Below are 19,029 nucleotides of genomic sequence, written 5' to 3' on the forward strand. Positions count from 1 at the left end.
AGCTCACAGTGAGTCAGCTATAGCACTGTGATGGCAGTTAACAATTTAAATTAGGAGAGTAATTGGCCTAATCCATACGGGTTTGGCTCTCTGATTTGCAAATACATGCAAGGTGCAAAAGGTTAGATAAAGACCATTTGCATCTACACTTGCAGTTTTTTGATTTCTCCAGCCTGTGTTATGGTATCCTAAAAGCAATAAACCAGGAGAGGAGATACCTTTGGGTTGGCCTTGGTGTAGCCTTCAGTAATTACTTTGGAAAGTGAACAAAAAGAAGCCCACACCAGCAAAAGTGTAGTTTGCATTGTTTCCTTTTGTTCTGCTTTAGAAACTTCCCATTTGTGCTCCCACTTAGACTTTCCAAACCATTCTGAAGCTTGCTCGCTCCCCATCCCCTGCAGTGGGCTGGAGAGGAGAATTGGAGGCACAAAAGGTAAAGATGAGATAATGAGTTGAAGAAAGACCACTTTACTGGAAACAGCAGTGAAATGCTGACATGAGAGAGGAGAGTGACTTTTGTGCAAAACGCTCACCATGGAGCCTGGGACCTTACCACAGCCATGCTGCCCTCCTCCAGAAGGGAATCTCCCTTCCCCCATCCCCAGAAAACGACATGAGATGATAGAGAATAACCTCTGGGTCCCCTGGCTGCTGCAAAAATTAACCTTGTCCTGGCCAGAACCAGGACACACTGTCATGTGGAGAGCTGGACCTGCTTGCAAAGGTAAAAAGTTTAGCTTGAAAATTGGAATTCAAGAATTGACAATTAAGTAAAATAAATGGGAATTTGGACTGTAAATAATGATACCAGTCCCCCCCAGTTCACAGTCTGCATCCTTGAGGTGTATTCTTGTGTTGCCAAAATGCTCAGTGAATGTGCTCCTGTGCCAAGTTGAGCATGGCTCACACTGTGTTTCACAGCCCTGGTGCAGTATGTGAGGGGTGATCGCTGCTCTTAAGTAGATCATACAATACAAATTGAAGAAATACTGTTGCCTTCACATAATGATATTGTTCTGGTGTTTCTTTCATTCAGATGGATGAGATCAAGGCTAAAGACAGGATCATATTTTCATTGGAAAAAGAACTGGAGACACAGACAGGCTATGTGCAGAAGCTGCAGCTGCAAAAGGAAGCTCTGGATGAACAACTCTTTTTGGTGAAGGAGGCAGAATGCAACATGAGCAGTCCCAAGAGAGAGATCCCAGGAAGGGCTGGGGATGGTTCGGAGCACTGCAGCAGCCCTGTATGCAGGTTTTACCAGTCCTTGCACAACAGTAGCATGGATGTGTGTTTCTTGCTGTCATACCTTCTCAGGCCCTGGGAAAACATTCTCATTCACTCACTACAGACAAGTTAATGTCCATAGAGTCTTCAGAGGGCATGCTAGTTGGACAAAGCTTTGTACTGCCGCTTTTCATCAGTCATTCTATTTGTAAATATAACACATCTTAAATAATCAGTGCCCCTTTGAAAGAATCATCATGAACCTAACTACCTGGATAACATGCATCCTCAAAACCAGATAGAATTCGGAGGATGAGTAGGGAGGTGCAAGGAGAAGGCTGGGCACAGAGAATCTGCGAGACTCTTAGGAGGTCCTCCTCTTTCTCCGTCTTCCCACAGACAGCCCTTGAGTGTCATTCACAAAGCACAAAGGTCATCCATTGTGTGACTAAACTGAAGATGTTTACACGACCAATGCATATATAAAAGCATATTTACATGTAGACAAACGAGGAATAAAAATGTAAATTGAATTGATACAGAAAGGGTTGTCGTGACTTTTCCGCCTGAGGTAGTGGCTCAGCAAATAGAAGCAATCTATAGGAAAAGGAAATAAAAAATAGAATCTTTTAGCTTTTTCATCTCCATAATAAAAAATTATCATCTGGTTGGTTGTTTTGTCTTGATTTTTGTAAACGAGTTAAAATTTTCAATTAAAGTATCCCCCAAACCAGATACTTCCTCCTGAAAATATAAATGTTTTTGCCAACATGTTCAGTACTGTAAAAGTCCCTAAAGATAATTTGCTGATGATGACAGCTTGACTGGTGTGTGTTTTTTAAGGATTCTCTTCCCAAGGATGCATTTGGAAGAGCATCAGTAATTGTGTGCCGTTGTTGCCCATGCACAGGACTTGCGCAGAAACCAGAAGAGGATAGCAGAGCTGAACGCCACGATACGGAAGCTGGAAGATCGGAACACGCTGCTTGTCGATGAACGAAACGAGCTGGTATGTGAGCTTTTGCACTGGCAGACAGAGGAGGTTGTGAGCTGTGGGGAAAGGCAAAGAGGGGGAGGATCCAGGGATAAATCTGGTGATGAACAGGCCTTGTCCATCCATCAGGCCCATCACTCAGGACGTTGAGGAGGACTTTTTATCCTAGAATTAAACAATAATTTCATTGAAGTTATGTGAGTACAAAATCACAGTGGAGGCTTATAGGACTCTGTGTGAATGCTTCTGTGCCCTCCTTTCAAGCACACAACATGTGCTTGGTGACTTACCTAATGCATGGTGAGACTTACCTGGTAGATGAAAGAATGTTTGTAAAATCTGTAGTCCAGTATTTGACCAGGTTGAAAATGATTAAGTACCGGGTCTAGGAAGAATTGACAACTATGAATTGATCCCTTTATCTGATTTTCTACTCTGTGGTGATATCTGTGTGTTGAATAAAGACCCTGGTTATTTAACCTATTTATATTCCTACTTCTCTGCTTAAAGATGAGGGTGATAAATTCAAGTCTTGATGGATTTTTTTTATTCCTGAGCTAGAAATCTTAATGCACTCCTTTCATATCAGTTTAGCTGGCTTAAGTGTTCTTTGTCATAATTGCAAAATAGAGGTCAAGATTGCAAATTACAAGTATATTCATGTGTCTCTCATGACAATTATTAATTACTATTATCAATCCAGTTGAAGCGTGTCCGAGAAACTGAGAAACAATGTAAACCTCTTCTGGAAAAGAACAAGTGCCTCACGAAGAGAAATGATGAACTTATGCAGTCTTTGCAGCGCATGGAAGACAAACTCAAAGCAGTCACTAAAGAAAATATAGAAATGGTTGGTACTAAAGAGTAAAATGAGGATTACTGGCTGGTCTATGTGTTGGTGGCCACATGTGCATAGTGCATGATTTATATAAGTAGAGAATATGCATTGTACATAATGTATAATACTATTGCTTAAGATACAGCCATGGTTGGGTCTGTAGATTAACATGCCATAACATAGTGGGTTATGCATATATGGGCAATATATTTACATGAATGCATAATCACAGTCTTTATTTCTATTATCAAAGTTAGAATTTTGAGTTTCAATTGTTTCAAAAAAAAGAAAAAGGAAAGAAAGTTATATCATAGAGGCATATCCTACTGCGCTGTTTTTCATCTGGAACTCGAAAAGAAAGCTGTTAAGAGTGATTTTCAGCTAGAATGATGTTCTTGCATCATGTACACATTATTTTTAGAGTTGATGATGACAAAGTAAACTTCTGGTATGGCACTAAGCACATAGAATCTTTCCATAAAACATAGACATGGTAGGTGTGTATGGGAAAGGTTTAAATTTGGTTAGGGCTGTGCATTTCCCATGCCAGGGCCATATGAAGTAGGGTCAAAGCAGTTACGTCTGCATATCCTTCAGATGGGATTGCCTTGATTATCAGTCTGCTTCCAGGCCCTGTGTTCCTACACATGTACTGATGTTGCTTTGGCATTAATGAAAAAGGAGGTGGATGTTCTGGGTTGCCAGATGTAAGCTAGCAGACTGAGACAACTTCCCTTGCTAAGGGTGTTCATGGACCTTGCCCTGACTTGTGGTAGCCACTGTCTTGAGCAGGCTCAGTGCCCTGCAGTGGGAGCAGCTTCCCTGCTGATTAAGTGGAGATGATCAGATTCACTTTCTTGTCACACAGAAAAAAGACTTCAGTGCTACGATTAATCCACTTAAAGACTCTGCAATTTACCCATGCCTGGAAGACAGATAAACTTACTGCAGGTGTCATGGGTCACAATTGTTCTTCCACAGCTGTGGTAGTACAGATCACAGTCCCTTGGGGTCTCCCACAGCAAAGAGAAAGGATTCAGGAATCTGCATGCTTTAGGCATCAGTGGGCAGCACCTCTGGTGCACACCTGTGGGCACCGTGCTAAGTTAGCTCCCTGACATCCCTGACATCTGCTCTTCACTCTACGGATGCCCATATCAAAAACTTAACAAGCTGTGGGTGGCTAGAGTAATTCTCACAGGTTTTAGCCATCTCCTTTCCCACACATGCTCAGGAGCAGGCAGGATGCTGACCTGTGTTTAAAATAGATCTGTTACCACGGTTTTTGCCTTTCCTCTTGGTGTGACTGGATGCATGTCTTTCACATAAGTAAAGCATGCCCATTGCCTCACTGTGTATGATCCTACATTGAATATCAGTAAGGACGTGGGGTTGTGAGAGTAGATAGCTATTTGGCTACTCACTAGAAAGGTTCAACTCTATTTGCCACGTGTGGGGGCATCTTGATGCATGGTCAAGGAAGAGCTATGGTATGTAACCTTCAAGGGCTGTAGAGGCTGTGTTGCCACAAGGTAAGCAAATAGATAAAACTTTGTTGTTCTGGTTGAAGAACTCAGTCTTGTACTACTTAATTGTTAAGAAGCACTGATAGGCATTAATAAAAAATTGTGTAGTTGAAGCATATCTAAAGGTCTGTATAGCTTAAATGAAAGGTGATGTTTAGTTTTTAACTGAAAAGTGGTCTTTCAGTTGCTGAATCTTATTTTCTCTCTTATCTTTTCTTCTTACCACAGAGAGAAAAAATAACATCACATCCTCCTCTAAAGAAATTAAGATCTCTCAATGACCTGGATCAGGCTAATGAGGAACAAGAAACTGAATTTTTAAAGCTTCAGGTCATAGAACAGCAGAACATAATTGATGAGTTAACAAGGGTATGTCTAGAGCACAAAGAAATTAGGAATGATTGCTGTGTACGGTTTACCACTGATAGTATTTCATCTTACAACTGGAGGTCTGAGCATTAATACCTTATCTGCTTTTAACATCTGCAGATGTTGAGGTGTAGGCAGGCATGTGTGCAGTTTACTGAATTTGTATTGGAGCATCAGCCCCTACAATTCAAAGCCATAACACTGTGAATTGAGCTCCAGAAAGGAATGCAGACTAAGAACTGTGGAGTTTGGAAGGTACCTACCTGTTCACAAGGCAGGGCTGTGCCGAGATGTTTTAGCGTTGTAATGAAGTCATGCTTAAAGTGTTTCCTTAACAAGAGGCCAGCCCACAGTGCCATATCATGTGCTGGAAAAGTGAATTTCCAGTTCTTCTGTCATTTAATGCAGACAAATCCTTTGTCAGCAGACTTTGCATTATGATACTGAGGAGGAAAAAGATTCCAAAACAGGCTGTTGTCTCTTCTGAGACATCATTGCTAGGAATGGTGAGATCAACACTCCCATCATTTAATGACTGAGACAGAGGCAGCATCTGCTCATCGGGGTAGGCAGACAGTCCCTTATACAATGCCCAAACCCATGCACCAGGTTTCCCAGTGATTTTAGAGGGCAGTCCATCAGCTCCTGTTGTTTGACAGCTGCTCAAAGCAAATACTCAAGGGCTTCTTTCAGGTGGTGTTCAGCTGACACACGTACAGATTTGGATATGAATCCTTCCTTCTACCTGTAATCAGATTCCTGTTTGAACATATGAGAAGAGTCACTGGAAGTTCTGTTTTTTCCTGTGTATATTTGGTCATCTAACAGCTGGAAAGAGAAGAAACTTTTTAATCTTACTTTCCAGGACAGGGAGAAACTCATTCGTCGGAGAAAGCATAAAAGGAGCTCAAAACCAATCAAGGTAAGATGAAGAGTTGTTTCTTTTTTACAGTGCGCAGGTAGGCTGTGCAGGAAAACACAGGTTAGCAATCTGATTAAAGAGAGCTTTGTGGATTATAACAATCTGCTTTAGTGATCAGGTTTATAAATTCCTTAGTTACTTTGGGAGAGCTTTTTAAATCCACTTTGAAATTATGTTAAGGGTATGCAGCTGTTTTATTTTCAGCAAAATGGGGCTCCTGTCCCGTTCATTATCCTTACCCCATCCCCCATGCCCTCCTGAGTAGTAATAATTGTCCTTCCATTTGGTTTCTGTAAGTAATGGTCTCAAGGTCTGTTATGCTGAGGGGTTTATCAGAGACCTTCCCATTTTTTTTCTGTGATTTTTACAGCTTATATGGGCTAAAGCCAAATCCTTGTGCATCTCTATTTTTCAAGTGGAAATTCCTGCCTGAGATACTGTGTCATTCTCTCCTGCTTAGTTCCACATGCCTTTGACTAACTTTTGTATCACCCTGAATTGGGTTAAGTCCAAAGCTGGTATCATTTACAACAATTTTCGAGCTGAGTAGTCAGGAGTGGTTTGCACAGCTCCTTTATCATCTATAAGTGAAGCATGACTTCGCAGCATTCATGTCTCACCTCCAAAAAGTGGAAATACTGGTTGCTTGGTTGCACTCAGTCCTCCAAGGACACCCTGTAGCGCCTCAGCCGTGTTCTGTGGAAGTAACACAGCACTGTCTATGCACTGGGAATTTCAGACCAGCAAATCCTTGCTGTGCCATCACGTTGTTTCTGTGTGGGTCGTGAAGCGGTGCACAGCAGGCACTACAAGGACCGAAAAGTATTTTCATCAGTAAATTTTATTTTTATAATACTGTAGAATATGTCAGTCGTCTTCACTTGACAACACAATGAACAAAAATAATTATATATGCAAAAGCTAATTGGCCTCTTTGGTACATGTTTTTTGTGTGATTCAATCTCCAGGTTTAGAAGGTTTTACCCTGTTGGCAAAGTGAAAGATGTTGCTAAGAATAAGTGAATCTTAATTGCTTGTCAATCAAAGCAAGATTGTCAAAGACAATCAAAGTTTGTCTTTAGAATTTTCCATAAGACAAATATTTAAATGCTCAGATCTGTGGTGCCCTGAAACCAAGCCTGCAGGGTCAGGCATCTGTGCCTTCAAAGGACACATCTCACAGTTTTCATTTGATTTAATTTGGCTACAAGATTGGCAATAGTGAGGTGTCAGACATACAGTCAAACTGTGGAGCATGAGCAGTTGTTTATAACATGTGCAGTTACTGTAATCCTGGAAAGATGCAATATAAGTTCCTTCATGTTAGTTTTCTATTAGCATAGCTTTCACTGACATAGTCCAACAACAGTATCAGCAAGAGAAGCACCTAGAGATTAAAAGTATCAGCAGTGTCTGTGAGAGAAGGAGGACTCCCCATTCTACATCTGTTTCCAGCTCCTTATGGTGTTACCTTTGCACACTAAATCAGCATGTTGATGGATGTCTTCTGAAGAGCTTTGTGGTTAACAAACAATTCTCCTGCCTTCATGCAAGAGTAGAGACTTTTCCTCTGGCATATTGCTTCTCACATTATGTTTTACAATTAGACTGAGACAGACCCTCGGAAAAATTATTCAGCGAACTTATTCTCCAGCAGCACAAGGCCTGATCTTCAATGGGTCTTGAGTTTGAAGATGGCAATTGCAGGGGTAGCCCACTGCTCACTTTTCACACCTCATCTTTTAAGTATCTAGCAACTCCTCCCTCTGCCCCTATCCAGAACACATGCTACAAGTTTACACGAAGGTTCAGAAATCATGTTTTTCCTTCTACAGAGACATGTGGTGGATACAGTTTTTGGGTTTGATGATGATTCTATGGACTCTGAAACATCCTCTGTGGCCTCATATAGAACAGACAGGACACCAGCAACCCCAGATGATGATCTGGATGAGGTAAGATCTGACTCTTTTCACAGACAAATTACAGGTTTTCAAGAGACAATGACTTTCAAAACAAGTTGTTACGCTCTCAAAAACACTCAGGTTTTTATGGTGCATACTGAGTGATAAGTACTTCCTAAGTTTCACCTTAATTTTGGTACTCATATACTGAAATGCTGAGTTTCTTCCAGAATCTAGTCCATAGAGTCTGTAGCTGTGCCTTCCCTGCAATTTGAGATGATTTTTTTTTCCTCTCCCTTTTCAAGGAGATGAGCCTATCACATATCTTTTTAGCTTAAAGACATATTAGAGGGTTACAGTGATTGGGGTGACATCATACTAGTGACCTGTCACTAGTGGGACTTTGCAGGGCTCCATCTTAGGCCCTGTGCTCTTCAATTTCATCATAAATTACTTGAACATGGAAATGGAAGGTATACTGAGCAAGGTCTCAGATGATACAAAATAGAGAGCAGCTGTTGACTCCCTTGAAGGCAGGGAACCCTGCAGAGAGACCTGGACAAATCAGAGGGCTGAGCCATCACCAACCAGATGAAGTTCAGCGAGGTCAAGTGCCCGAATCTGCGCCTGGGATGGGGCAACCCTGAATCTGCAGACTGACTGGGGAATGAGATGCTGGAAAGCAATGCCTGGAAAGGGACCTGGGGGTTGACAGAAAGTTGAATATGAGTTAGCAGTGCCCTGGCAACCAGGAGGGCCACTCGTGTCCTGGGGTACACCAGGCCCAGCATTTCTAGCCAGTCAAGGCAGGGGATTGCCCTGCTCTGCTCTGCTCTGCTCTGTGGTGGCCTCACTATGAATATTGTGTGCAGTTTTAGGTGCCACAATGTAAGAAAAATATTAAATTGTTAGAGAGTGTTCAGAGGAGAGGAACAAAGATGATGAAGGGCTTTGAGGGGAGGCTGTATGAGGGGCAACCAAGGTCACTTGGCCTATTCAGCCTGGAGAAGAGAATGAGGGGAGACCTCATTGCAGTCTACAGCTTCCTCATGAGGGGAGGAGGAGGGACAGACAGTGATCTCTTCTCTGTGGTGACCAGTTACAGGGCCCATGGGAATGGCCTGAAGTTGTGTCAGGGGAGGTTTAGGTTGGATATTAGAAAAAGGTTCTTCACCCAAAGGATGACTGGCACTGGAATGGTCTCCCCAGGGAAGTGGTCACAGCGCCAAGCTTACCAGAGTTCAAGAAGTGTTTGGACAGCACTCTTACTCTTGGGGATGGTGCTTTGCAAGTCCAGGAGCTGGACTCAATGATCCTTGTAGGTCCCTTCCAACTCAGCTGATACTGTGATATAAATGCTGTATAATCTCCACATTTTTTCACTTCAGATCATAGCAAGTTCACTGTGATCCAAAAAGCTGTTTGAATCAAGACCTGTAAACCAGCTACTGTCCTTAACAAATCACATTTGCATTCTTTGCTTTGACAGTGCTTTTCTCTCCATGGCTTAGACATGTCCCTTCTTATTCCTCAGGGTTTAGCAGCAGAAGAGTCAGAGCTGCGGTTTCGACAGCTGACAAAGGAGTACCAGGCCCTGCAGAGAGCATATGCACTGCTGCAGGAACAGACAGGAGGGGTCATAGATGCTGAAAGAGAAGCCAGGGTCAGTATTTGTTTGAGAGTAACAGTTTTTCATTGCTGTCAGGACAAGAAACCATTCAAAGGGACATACAGTGGAATGGAGCTACCTGCAGCATCCATAACACTGAGAAGTGTCTGTTCAGTCACTTTCTGAGTACATTTTTTATTGAAGAGTGTGACCATTAAGAATGGACATGCTCAGTTTACAGGAGGCCGTCCTCCACCTGAACCTGAAAACTCTGCAGTCAGGCAGGCATGCCAAAGCAGACAACTCTGCAGCCTGACACAGAATCCCAAGGGTTTTCTCAGCATTTGCCTAAGTGTGTTGGGATTTGGTTTAAAAGGCAAATGAAGGCCTGTGGGTTTTCACAAAGGCACACGTTGCACCAACTTTAGGAACATCTGTATGTTTCTAACAGAAATGCAAATTACATTCAAACTTTAATGTGATGCAGGCTACAGTAAACCTTCCAAGGCTAAAAATGTTGCCCCTCTAATAAAATGTTAGAATCATTCAGGCTGGAAGGCACCTCAGGCAGTCTCCAGCCCTAATTCCTGCTCAAAGCAGTCAACTGTGAAATCATATCAGTTTGTTTAGTACTTACTTAAGTCAACTCTTGAGGACCCCCTGGCAGTCAAAGTTGCCTCTTCCCACTGCCTGTTGCCACTCTGATCTACTAAGCACTTTTTTTGTAATTTAGGGATTGCCCCTTATTAGGGTCTTTGATCAGAGCACCCCAAGTACCTGAGCTTGTGTTTTGCTGCTCTGATGCAGTCCACAATGGAACAGGCTTGGGTGGGGAGTTGGGGCTGATGCACCATTCTGTTCCCTTGTGTCATCTGTGTGCCAGTCTAAGGGGTGGCACAAAACATCTCTAAGTCAGAATCTTTCTAATGGTTGCTCACTCAGTGGAACTGACAGCATGAACCCAGGCTCTGCTGGTCTCGGTTTCCTTGTAACACCAGTTACATTGCTGGTTTTGTTACTCTTTTATGTGGTGCCTGACTTCAACAGGCTCAGGAGCAACTTCAAGCTGAAGTCCAGAGGTATAAAGCCAAAATAGAAGATCTGGAGAAAACTTTGGCTCAGAAAGGGCAGGTGAGTAATTCTTGTGTATTTTTTTCCCTCTTTTGTACCTTACCTGTTCTGCTTACAAAATACCTAGCACAATTTCAGTATAAGCTTCCATGAGATGTAATGTTGCCAGTCAATAGACAGGCAGCTCTAGCAAGTTCAGAAGCCTTGCTGCATCTTGGTAAACTTTAAAATGTTGTTGTTCTGTAAAAGACAGCTTGTTCCTGTAGGATGTTAAAGCCTGAGTAGTATTGTGGCTGCAATTTTCAATAAATTGGAGCCTCGTGGAATTTGATTATTCTGTAATACTACTGCTTCATCCAACAGGACTCACACTGGGTGGAAGATAAGCAGCTTTTCATTAAGAGGAACCAAGAACTTCTAGACAAGGTACGTTCCAAAGGTTTGCATGTCCACTCTGAAGGGTTATCTGGATTCTGTGAGACATCTTAAGGGTTTAGATTTTGCACAGCATATTCTACCTCAAATACTACTCACCAAATACTTCATGGTTCTTGTAACAGTCACACAGGTCACGGTTTAATGTATTTCTGTTAGATAGAGAAAACGGAAGCCGAAAACAACCGCCTGCAACAGGAGCTGCAGGATGCGCGAGACCAGAACGAGCTGCTGGAGTTCCGCAACCTTGAGCTGGAGGTGATGGATCCTTCTTCTTACAGCAGAGCTAGTAGAAAATTAAGTGACTGCACTTGCACTGGACACCAGCTTTAATCAAGGGTTTGCTCAAGTGCTGTAGCAATGAAACAGAGTTAACAAATCGGGCCCAGCATTTTTAACTGTGAGCTGAAGTATGCCAGCTCTAATATCCTGGAAATAGTGAGCACCATACCCTGGTGTTTCACTTCATCCTGAGCCAGGTGAACTGAGGTGCTCTCAGTGGGCACAGGTAAGCTTAGCTGATTAACATAAGGGTGTGTCTTAGTTGCCATGCCTGTGGGTGTAATTTTTCTAATATTTGGAGAAGCCTGTCTGCCCATGTGCAAGTGCTGTTCCTTTTGTGGGCACTGGACATATTCCCTGTTGAGCAGCTCTCCCATGACCAGTAGTGGGTAAAAACACTCTCTCAGGTGACACTGGACATTGATGCAGGACCTTCAGAAGCCTCTTCAGGACCTCAAGCTCCCTCTTCCCAGACTGCCTGTAGCTACAGGCTCTTCTTTGTGGTGCCAGACAACCAAAACGTCACCTGCTCTCTTCCCCAGAATAAGCTGGTGTATTTTTTAGTTGTTCTTTTCAGTTGCTGTCCAAGGCCAAATACATTTGCCACACAGAGCCTTTCCTGGGTCTTATAAATGAATGCTGTGTCAGACTTGCCCCTTATTCATAGAACTGCCCCACAGTTTTACCTGACAGGTGTGTATCCAAATGACAGGGAGCTGAACTCATCAAGTGCATTACATGCTCATAAACCAAAAATGTGTGTGAAAATTAAGTTTAATCTTCACTTCTGTGCTTGCCTGAATACCTGAGAGGAATGAGAAATAACATCTTCAATTTTATTTTCTCTCTGGTCATTTAGAACTGACAAATATTTGTAAATTTTAAGCAATGAAGGTGTATAGCTAAGTTGATCAGTTTTTTTGAACGCATTCTTTCCCACAGATGTTTGAATGTACAGCATACCAGGATGAGCAAAATGTGTAATCTGAGTCTCCCAATAGTCTAAAGTCAAACATCTGTTTCTAAAGGGAGTATTTACAACAATGCCTAGTTGTTCAACACTTCATAAAGAAAATCTATTGAATCTTAGCTAGTGACAGCCTTTCCACAGCCAGTTTGAAAACTGACCTAATTTATCAAAGAATCTCCTGTTAAACAGTTACCTTGGGTTTAGGATCCTGTCCCACTTGGCTCACTTTCTCATACTAGTTCTAGATGTTTCTATCCTTGGCTCGTGGAATGGAGTGCAAGCCAGGCATGATATAAACAGCAGCTATGGTATTTTTCTGTGTGCATCTCCTTCATTCTAATAGATTCTCTAGTATCTTTTCAATTTGTTTGCAGGAAAGAGAGAGACGGTCCCCACCGTTTAATCTCCAGATTCACCCATTCTCAGATGGTGTGAGTGCTCTACAGATCTACTGCATGAAGGAAGGGGTTAAGGTAGGTCAGTATAAGGCAGTGCTTCTCCCTACAGGAGTGGTGGGTGTTGCCCATATAATCCATTACAAATAACTCCACTAAACTTCAGGTATTTAAACTTAATGTAATATAAGAGTCTGGTGACAGATACAGTTCAATTAGACTCAAAATTCTCACCATAATGATAAAATCTGGTTCAAAGGCAACTGAAATCAACGTGTGATACATTTCCACAGGATAAAACAACATGGCTAACTTCCATATGGGTCATAGGATAGGTGGATATTGCAGCCATGATAAAAGGTGCATGCCATGCCTTTACCTTACTGTCTCTTTGCAGGATGTCAGCATCCCAGACCTTATAAAGCAGTTAGACATCCTAGGTGATAACGGGGTAAGTTGAAACGGGAGATATTTTCTCTTTACAAGCTGCATTTTGTACAGTGCAGTAAGTGAAGTGTATGACTGTTTTCTAAGATACTTGTTAAATTATGCATCTGTTATGTATGTTTTAGCAGACTGGGAAGAATGTCCAAAGACCATCAATAATTGAGTCTGGCCCTGACTGCACCCTGTTCACCCAGGAAAACACACAAATGAGTTTGGCAGTCTGAGTAAACCACTCTTCCTCAGGACTAGGATTCTTTCTAAGAGTTTCATAAGTAGGCAAAAATTATCAAATTCACTGTGGCTTTCTAAGAGGGCCTAGCTGCCCACATAAAAGAGATCCTGTGTCTCTGGCCAAAATTAGAAATGTCTCAAAAAAGTTTGTAAGAAATAAAAACAAAGGGTCATTATTGTCTATTCGTGTGCTGATGTAAATCAGCACTATTTTTACAAAAAAATATTAAAACATTTTTAAAAAAATTAAAAATAATTTTAAAAAATTATTAAAAATTAATGGGAATTCAACTTTGTAAAATCAGCATGAAGACAAATGGGTCTAATTTTAGTTTATATTTCTCTTAGGATGTAATTGAATGAATGATACAGTTAATCCATATAATGTAGAAAGGCAAAAGTAGTGGCCTTCTTAATATGTTAACAAACTCTGAATATTTCAATGGAAACTGAGTACTCAGTAGTACAGGGATCCTCAGAAAACTGTGGATGTGGTTTGTAGGCTGGATTGTCTTTATTCATGCAGGAAACTGCTTCCAGCTTTCCTCTTTCCCGTCTTTCTCTTCACAGAATTTAAGGAATGAAGAGCAGGTGGCCATAATTCAGGCTTCCACGGTACTGTCCTTGGCAGAAAAGGTAAACTGTGTACTTGTTTTTCTCACGTGTTATCCAAAGCCTCATCTAACACATTTTCTGGCCAGTTGTTGTCATCAATATTGTGAAACTTTCTAATGTTGGGAGCGATTCCCCATATAAAATAAACTCTGCCAGCACAATCCCAAACACCTTTCTGAAGCAGCAAAAATATCAAACTGACCTGGCCCAAGCTGTGCAGTAGAAAAACTACAAACGCAAAAATAATGTGAAACAAAACTTGGAATTGAAAACTGAATGAGAAATCATCAAAAATTTAAGCCGTAATTCGATACAGTTTGGGATTTACACTCCTGAGATTCCTAAAGATTCCAAAGGGATCTGTGTGCAAAAATTTCACTGAAAGTATTTGTCTACATACCTTGTTTCAAAAATTAAGAAGAAAGTGGGAGTTGGTTAAAGTTGCTTTCTAAGGCTGAAATGCAGCACACAGTTTTTTCAACATGACAGCTTCCAAGGGCTCTGCTCAACAATGCCTCCCCTGCAAACAGAAATGCCATTAAGCAAACTAAGCTATTTTTGAGATGCTACAGCCCCATTGTGGGCCTTTACCCATGGGATGGAATGGGTTCCTTGTCTATCCAAGGGTGTGTGCTTTCCCAGCTTTGGTGACCCAGCAGTGATAATCCTCTTGCTGCTTCCCTGCCACGTGCTACCTGCAGACAGCATGGCTGCCTCTGTCACAAACAGCCTCAAGATGAGCCCAGCACCAGCAATAGGCTGCTAAAAACAGACTAAGAAGATGCTGTAGTTATCCCACTTGCCACTGCTTGTGTGCTAGAAAACACAGCAGGTTATAGGTCTTGTTGTCTTCTCTCCAGTGGATCCAGCAGATTGAGGGAGCTGAAGCTGCTCTGCACCAGAAGATGATAGAACTGGAAAGTGATATGGTAAGAAGACTTTCCTTATTACACGTTTTAATAATTGTGTAACACTTACTTGATGTGCCAAAAAATAACTAGGAAAGTCTATTGGCAAATGAGCTATGCAGCATTTCACTGATAACTGGTGAATTTATAAAGTTGTTCCTAGTCCAGTTCACATGCAACAGCAGAATAACAGAAACAGAAATAATAAAAGTTAAAAGAAATCCTCTCTCCTTTTATGAGGATGACTGTTTATTAATAAGTACAGAGGGTTCAAAGGTTTCTCAATAATTTTCAGGGATGCATGCATTATTTGTCTTATAAGGTTCACAGCCTGAACATCAGCTGTTGGTATTTGCATTTTATTCAGGACCAGCATGTGAGAAATTATTGAACTGAATAATAACACTGTTGGCTTTCATTACATTCTAAGTAAAGTTAGTACCTTACCCTGTTCTTATTCCAGTTAATTCTTAGTTCTTATTCTAAGTAGTAGGCAGTAGCCTACAAGATGAACAAACATAAGTGCAAAAATTAGACAGCTGTAGTGGCTTGTGTTTTGTTCCTGTGGTACTGTTCCTGCTTAAGGTGGACTGTTCAGCTTAAGGTGGACTGATAAGTTAAAGCACAGCAGCTGCCCCCAAAGAATGTGAATGTATCTAGTTAGTTCCTGTTTAGTTTAGTCCACTTTTACACCTCATCCAAGATAAAAGAAAGCACAAAAGGAGTAATTTCTGATGCCAGAGGAAGTATCTTTAGAAAAATCACAAACACCCTGAATTTCACTACTGAAATACCAAGCAATACCTCTGAAGTGAACAGAGAGGATGGATTTAGTTCCATGTAGATCAGAGTTATTCATCTACAAGAGCAATCTAGATCTATTTGCCCTTCCTTCTTTTCTAGCTGAGTTAGATATTAATAACTGCCAATCATCAGTTGAAAGCCAGTCTCCTCGTCCTTCTGAATTAGATATCTGTAAATGATTTGACAAAACTTCTTAAAATATTTGAAGTAACTAGTTTGTTTTTCTGTCCAAATGGTCCTTCATTGTAGGAGCAATTTTGCAAAATAAAAGGTTACTTGGAGGAAGAATTAGACTACAGGAAGCAAGCTCTTGACCAAGCATACATGGTATGTACAAAGGAAATTCTGCAGCACTTACTGGCCAGCTCTGCAGTAGCACATAGATTCCTGCTGAATCAGGAGGAGTGGTGTTTGCTTTTTGTTAGTATTGGGTTTTTTAAAATTTGTTCTTTCCTCATTCTTCTGATGTACTAGCGTAATACAAAAGACAAATTTAAAAAAATAATTTGCACTTCAGATATGAAAATTCTATCCAACTCTGTAACTCCATAAAAAAGAGTTAAATTGAAGGATTTCAGGGAAAATTAATATTGAAATATTTTAAAAATAAAAGTTCCTATCCTTTTTTCAGAACATGCAACCATTTTCTGAGTTCAGTTTTTCACATATTTGCACAACTGAGCATGTGGGCTGCTTTTCATGCAGGGGCCTTAATCTGCCACCAATCCCCCAGTTCCCAATGTGGCTTAAGTCATGTTTCATCTCTAATTGATTTTTGGTATTGCATCAACCAGAGGATCCAGGAGCTTGAAGCCACCCTGTACAATGCTTTGCAGCAAGAAACAGTGATAAAGTTTGGGGAGCTACTCACTGAAAAACAGCAGGAAGAGCTGAGGACAGCAGTGGAAAAGCTAAGACGTCAGATGCTGAGGAAAAGCAGAGAATATGATTGCCAGATTCTTCAGGAGAGGATGGAGCTGCTCCAGCAGGCTCATCAGGTAAGAAGAAGGAACCACACACGAGGTATCTTCTCAGCCTTTCTGTGTAGGAACACAATCTGAGCTCAAATCTAGGCAAACTCCAGGCCCATGAGGGAGCCTGACATCTGCTTTTTCAATTGTCTCATACTTTGTCTTTTCAGTGCATGCAAGCACACGTGATACTAGCTTGTGCAAGATTGTTTCAGCATATTTAGAATTTTTACAATTCTAGCCTAAAGTTTTCATCCAGAATTCCGTCTGCATGGTTCTAGTTTTGTAATAAAAATGGTCATCCCTAGTTACTGGACTGGGCACAAGAAAAATGGAGTAAATGCTGCTGGCTTGTATGGCAGAGGAGAGCTGTCTGTTTTTTCCATGTACTACTTGTCCCTCCCAAGTGGGCATTTGTGCTTTTCACTGCTGAGATAAGGTACTACATTTCACCTTCAAAGACTGAGTTTGCAGCTCTGCAAGCTGTGAGGTCCCAGAGCAAAATGGCAAACTGTCACAGTCCATTAAATAACGTGAAAGCTGCACCATGAAAGAGATCTGACTCAGATGTTTATAGAAGTAAGAGAAGCAGCACATCCCAGTGGTTGGGGGGGGTTTGGTTCACAGGAAGGCTCTGTTCTCACAGTCTTGCCTGATCCTGAGTTGGATGCTTGAGACTCGGTCCACCCTTACCTTTTGTTGCCAGGCCTTTGCCGCATTAGAAGCTTCTTGATTTTAAGCATGACAGCTGCCCCAAGGGACACTGCCACGGCAGTCTGGCTTCTCAGAATTACTCTGAGCCAGCCTCAGTTGCAGGCACGGTAGGAAGTGGCTGAGAGGCAAAGGAAGGAGAAGGTAAGCAAGCAATAGGACAGGAGGCTGTGGGCAGAAAGCGTTGCACGAGAGGTTCCACCTGAACATGAATAAGAATTTTTTCATTGCATGCGTAACCAGGCACTGAACAGATTATCCAGAGATGGTGGGAAGTTGCCCTCCCTGGAGATATTCTAAGGCCATCTGGATGCAATCCTGTGCCGTGTGCTCTAGGATGACACTGCTTGAACAGGGAGGTGGGACCAGGTTGAACTGCTGTAGTCCCTTCCAACCTGACTCATTCTCTGATTTTTGTGGTTCCATAGAATTCGAAAGCTGCCATAAGCATCACATCTCCAGACACTGAGGAAGAGAGTCACAGGTCACCTGTTCTCCAGCTGCTCGGGCCTTCAGGCATCTCCTTCTTTGCCTCTTTGGATTTCTGCTATTTGCTGGACAGCTGTCTTATGACCTGACTTAATTAAAAAAAGATACTGAGAGTCAAGGCCTCATTTTTCATACTGAGAAGTTCCGTTCTGGGGGGATCTCTCCTCCCAGGCAGGCAAAAGTTTAAGTTATGCCACATAATTTTTCTTAAAGTACCTGGTTCTGCTGAAAATACACACCTTCTCTAAAAAGTTATCGCTCATCACAGAACCAATACACTCATAGTATTGTATACATTTATCATTTTGGACCTAATAATAACATTTTAATCTTCTTTCAGCACATCAAACTGTGAGAAATCTTAATGAATCATGATAGAATTCTAAAGATTATAACCATGATCATATACTTTTCAACTGTTTAGCACAGGATTAATAAATAGATAATGCAAAACCAGATCAATCACTGATAGTAATTTCCAGCATTTAAGGATCCCATTACATATATGCAGGATCATATTTTGAGCAGTTGCACACATGGTAAAGCTGTGCTTTGGCAGGATGAGTGGATGGAGTCACAGTATGACACAAGATTATCCCTGCCATGGAAATGGATTCCTTGATTTCTAGGCTTTTAGCACTTGGAACATTCAGTTATTTGTTCAGTTGGACAGAATTACTGACAACTTAGTGCTGATGCTTTCTTTTCTGATTTCCAGAGGATCCGAGATTTAGAAGATAAAACTGACATCCAAAAGAGACAAATTAAGGATCTGGAGGAAAAGGTTGGTTCTGTTATGCTTCTGAAGCACAATGAGTAACTTTATTTTGAAAGTAATGATCTAGTCCTCTTTTACTATATGGCCTTTCTGTTTGGCTCAGTCAGCTGCACATGGTGGTGGTGGTCCACTGTCCTTTCTTTTCAGTTTGTGTCAGTAGATACAGCCTTTAATCTTAAAATACTGCATTACATTATTAAACATGTAATGGTGAGTGATTTGTGTGTATTTGTACCTATAAGCATATATAGATGTGTACATACAGATTTATTTATATATCCAGGCTATTTCTAGCATGGATTGCAGATACTGTTTTTAAACAGCTTAAAAATACTATGCATGCTATTTTAGATTTAGCTTTATGATTTGTCAACCCATGGGCTATCGTGATGTGACAGTTATACCTCAGGCTTTCTATTTGGTGCCAGTTGTAATCTAGCACCAAAATTATTTGGATCTGTTTTCTAAGCCTGGGAGGTGGTGTGGTACTTACAGAAGTAACAAAGGAAATAATAGTATTTTCTGAATGAATA

At 41.4% G+C, this 19,029-nt stretch overlaps 1 protein-coding gene across 6 annotated transcripts in view; it reads left to right on the plus strand.

Annotated features, from left to right (window-relative positions):
* Nucleotides 1-19,029, plus strand: part of JAKMIP2 (janus kinase and microtubule interacting protein 2) — a 41,038-nt gene that overhangs the window by 13,152 nt on the left and 8,857 nt on the right. For all 6 annotated transcript variants that reach the window (XR_001524011.2, XR_001524010.2, XM_015641959.2 and 3 more), the window contains 17 exons: nucleotides 1,037-1,246; nucleotides 2,138-2,236; nucleotides 2,925-3,071; nucleotides 4,814-4,954; nucleotides 5,820-5,876; nucleotides 7,712-7,831; nucleotides 9,315-9,443; nucleotides 10,437-10,520; nucleotides 10,824-10,886; nucleotides 11,055-11,153; nucleotides 12,522-12,620; nucleotides 12,940-12,993; nucleotides 13,791-13,856; nucleotides 14,696-14,764; nucleotides 15,797-15,874; nucleotides 16,342-16,545; nucleotides 18,437-18,502. Coding sequence is in view for 4 of the 6 variants with exons in the window: in XM_015641959.2 (XP_015497445.1) it covers nucleotides 1,037-1,246; nucleotides 2,138-2,236; nucleotides 2,925-3,071; nucleotides 4,814-4,954; nucleotides 5,820-5,876; nucleotides 7,712-7,831; nucleotides 9,315-9,443; nucleotides 10,437-10,520; nucleotides 10,824-10,886; nucleotides 11,055-11,153; nucleotides 12,522-12,620; nucleotides 12,940-12,993; nucleotides 13,791-13,856; nucleotides 14,696-14,764; nucleotides 15,797-15,874; nucleotides 16,342-16,545; nucleotides 18,437-18,502 (1,785 nt within the window). In the remaining 2 variants the exon portion in view is untranslated. The remainder of the gene's footprint in view (nucleotides 1-1,036; nucleotides 1,247-2,137; nucleotides 2,237-2,924; nucleotides 3,072-4,813; nucleotides 4,955-5,819; nucleotides 5,877-7,711; nucleotides 7,832-9,314; nucleotides 9,444-10,436; nucleotides 10,521-10,823; nucleotides 10,887-11,054; nucleotides 11,154-12,521; nucleotides 12,621-12,939; nucleotides 12,994-13,790; nucleotides 13,857-14,695; nucleotides 14,765-15,796; nucleotides 15,875-16,341; nucleotides 16,546-18,436; nucleotides 18,503-19,029) is intronic.

This window comes from Parus major, chromosome 13 (genome assembly GCF_001522545.3).
Source record: "Parus major isolate Abel chromosome 13, Parus_major1.1, whole genome shotgun sequence".
Classification (NCBI taxonomy): domain Eukaryota; kingdom Metazoa; phylum Chordata; class Aves; order Passeriformes; family Paridae; genus Parus; species Parus major.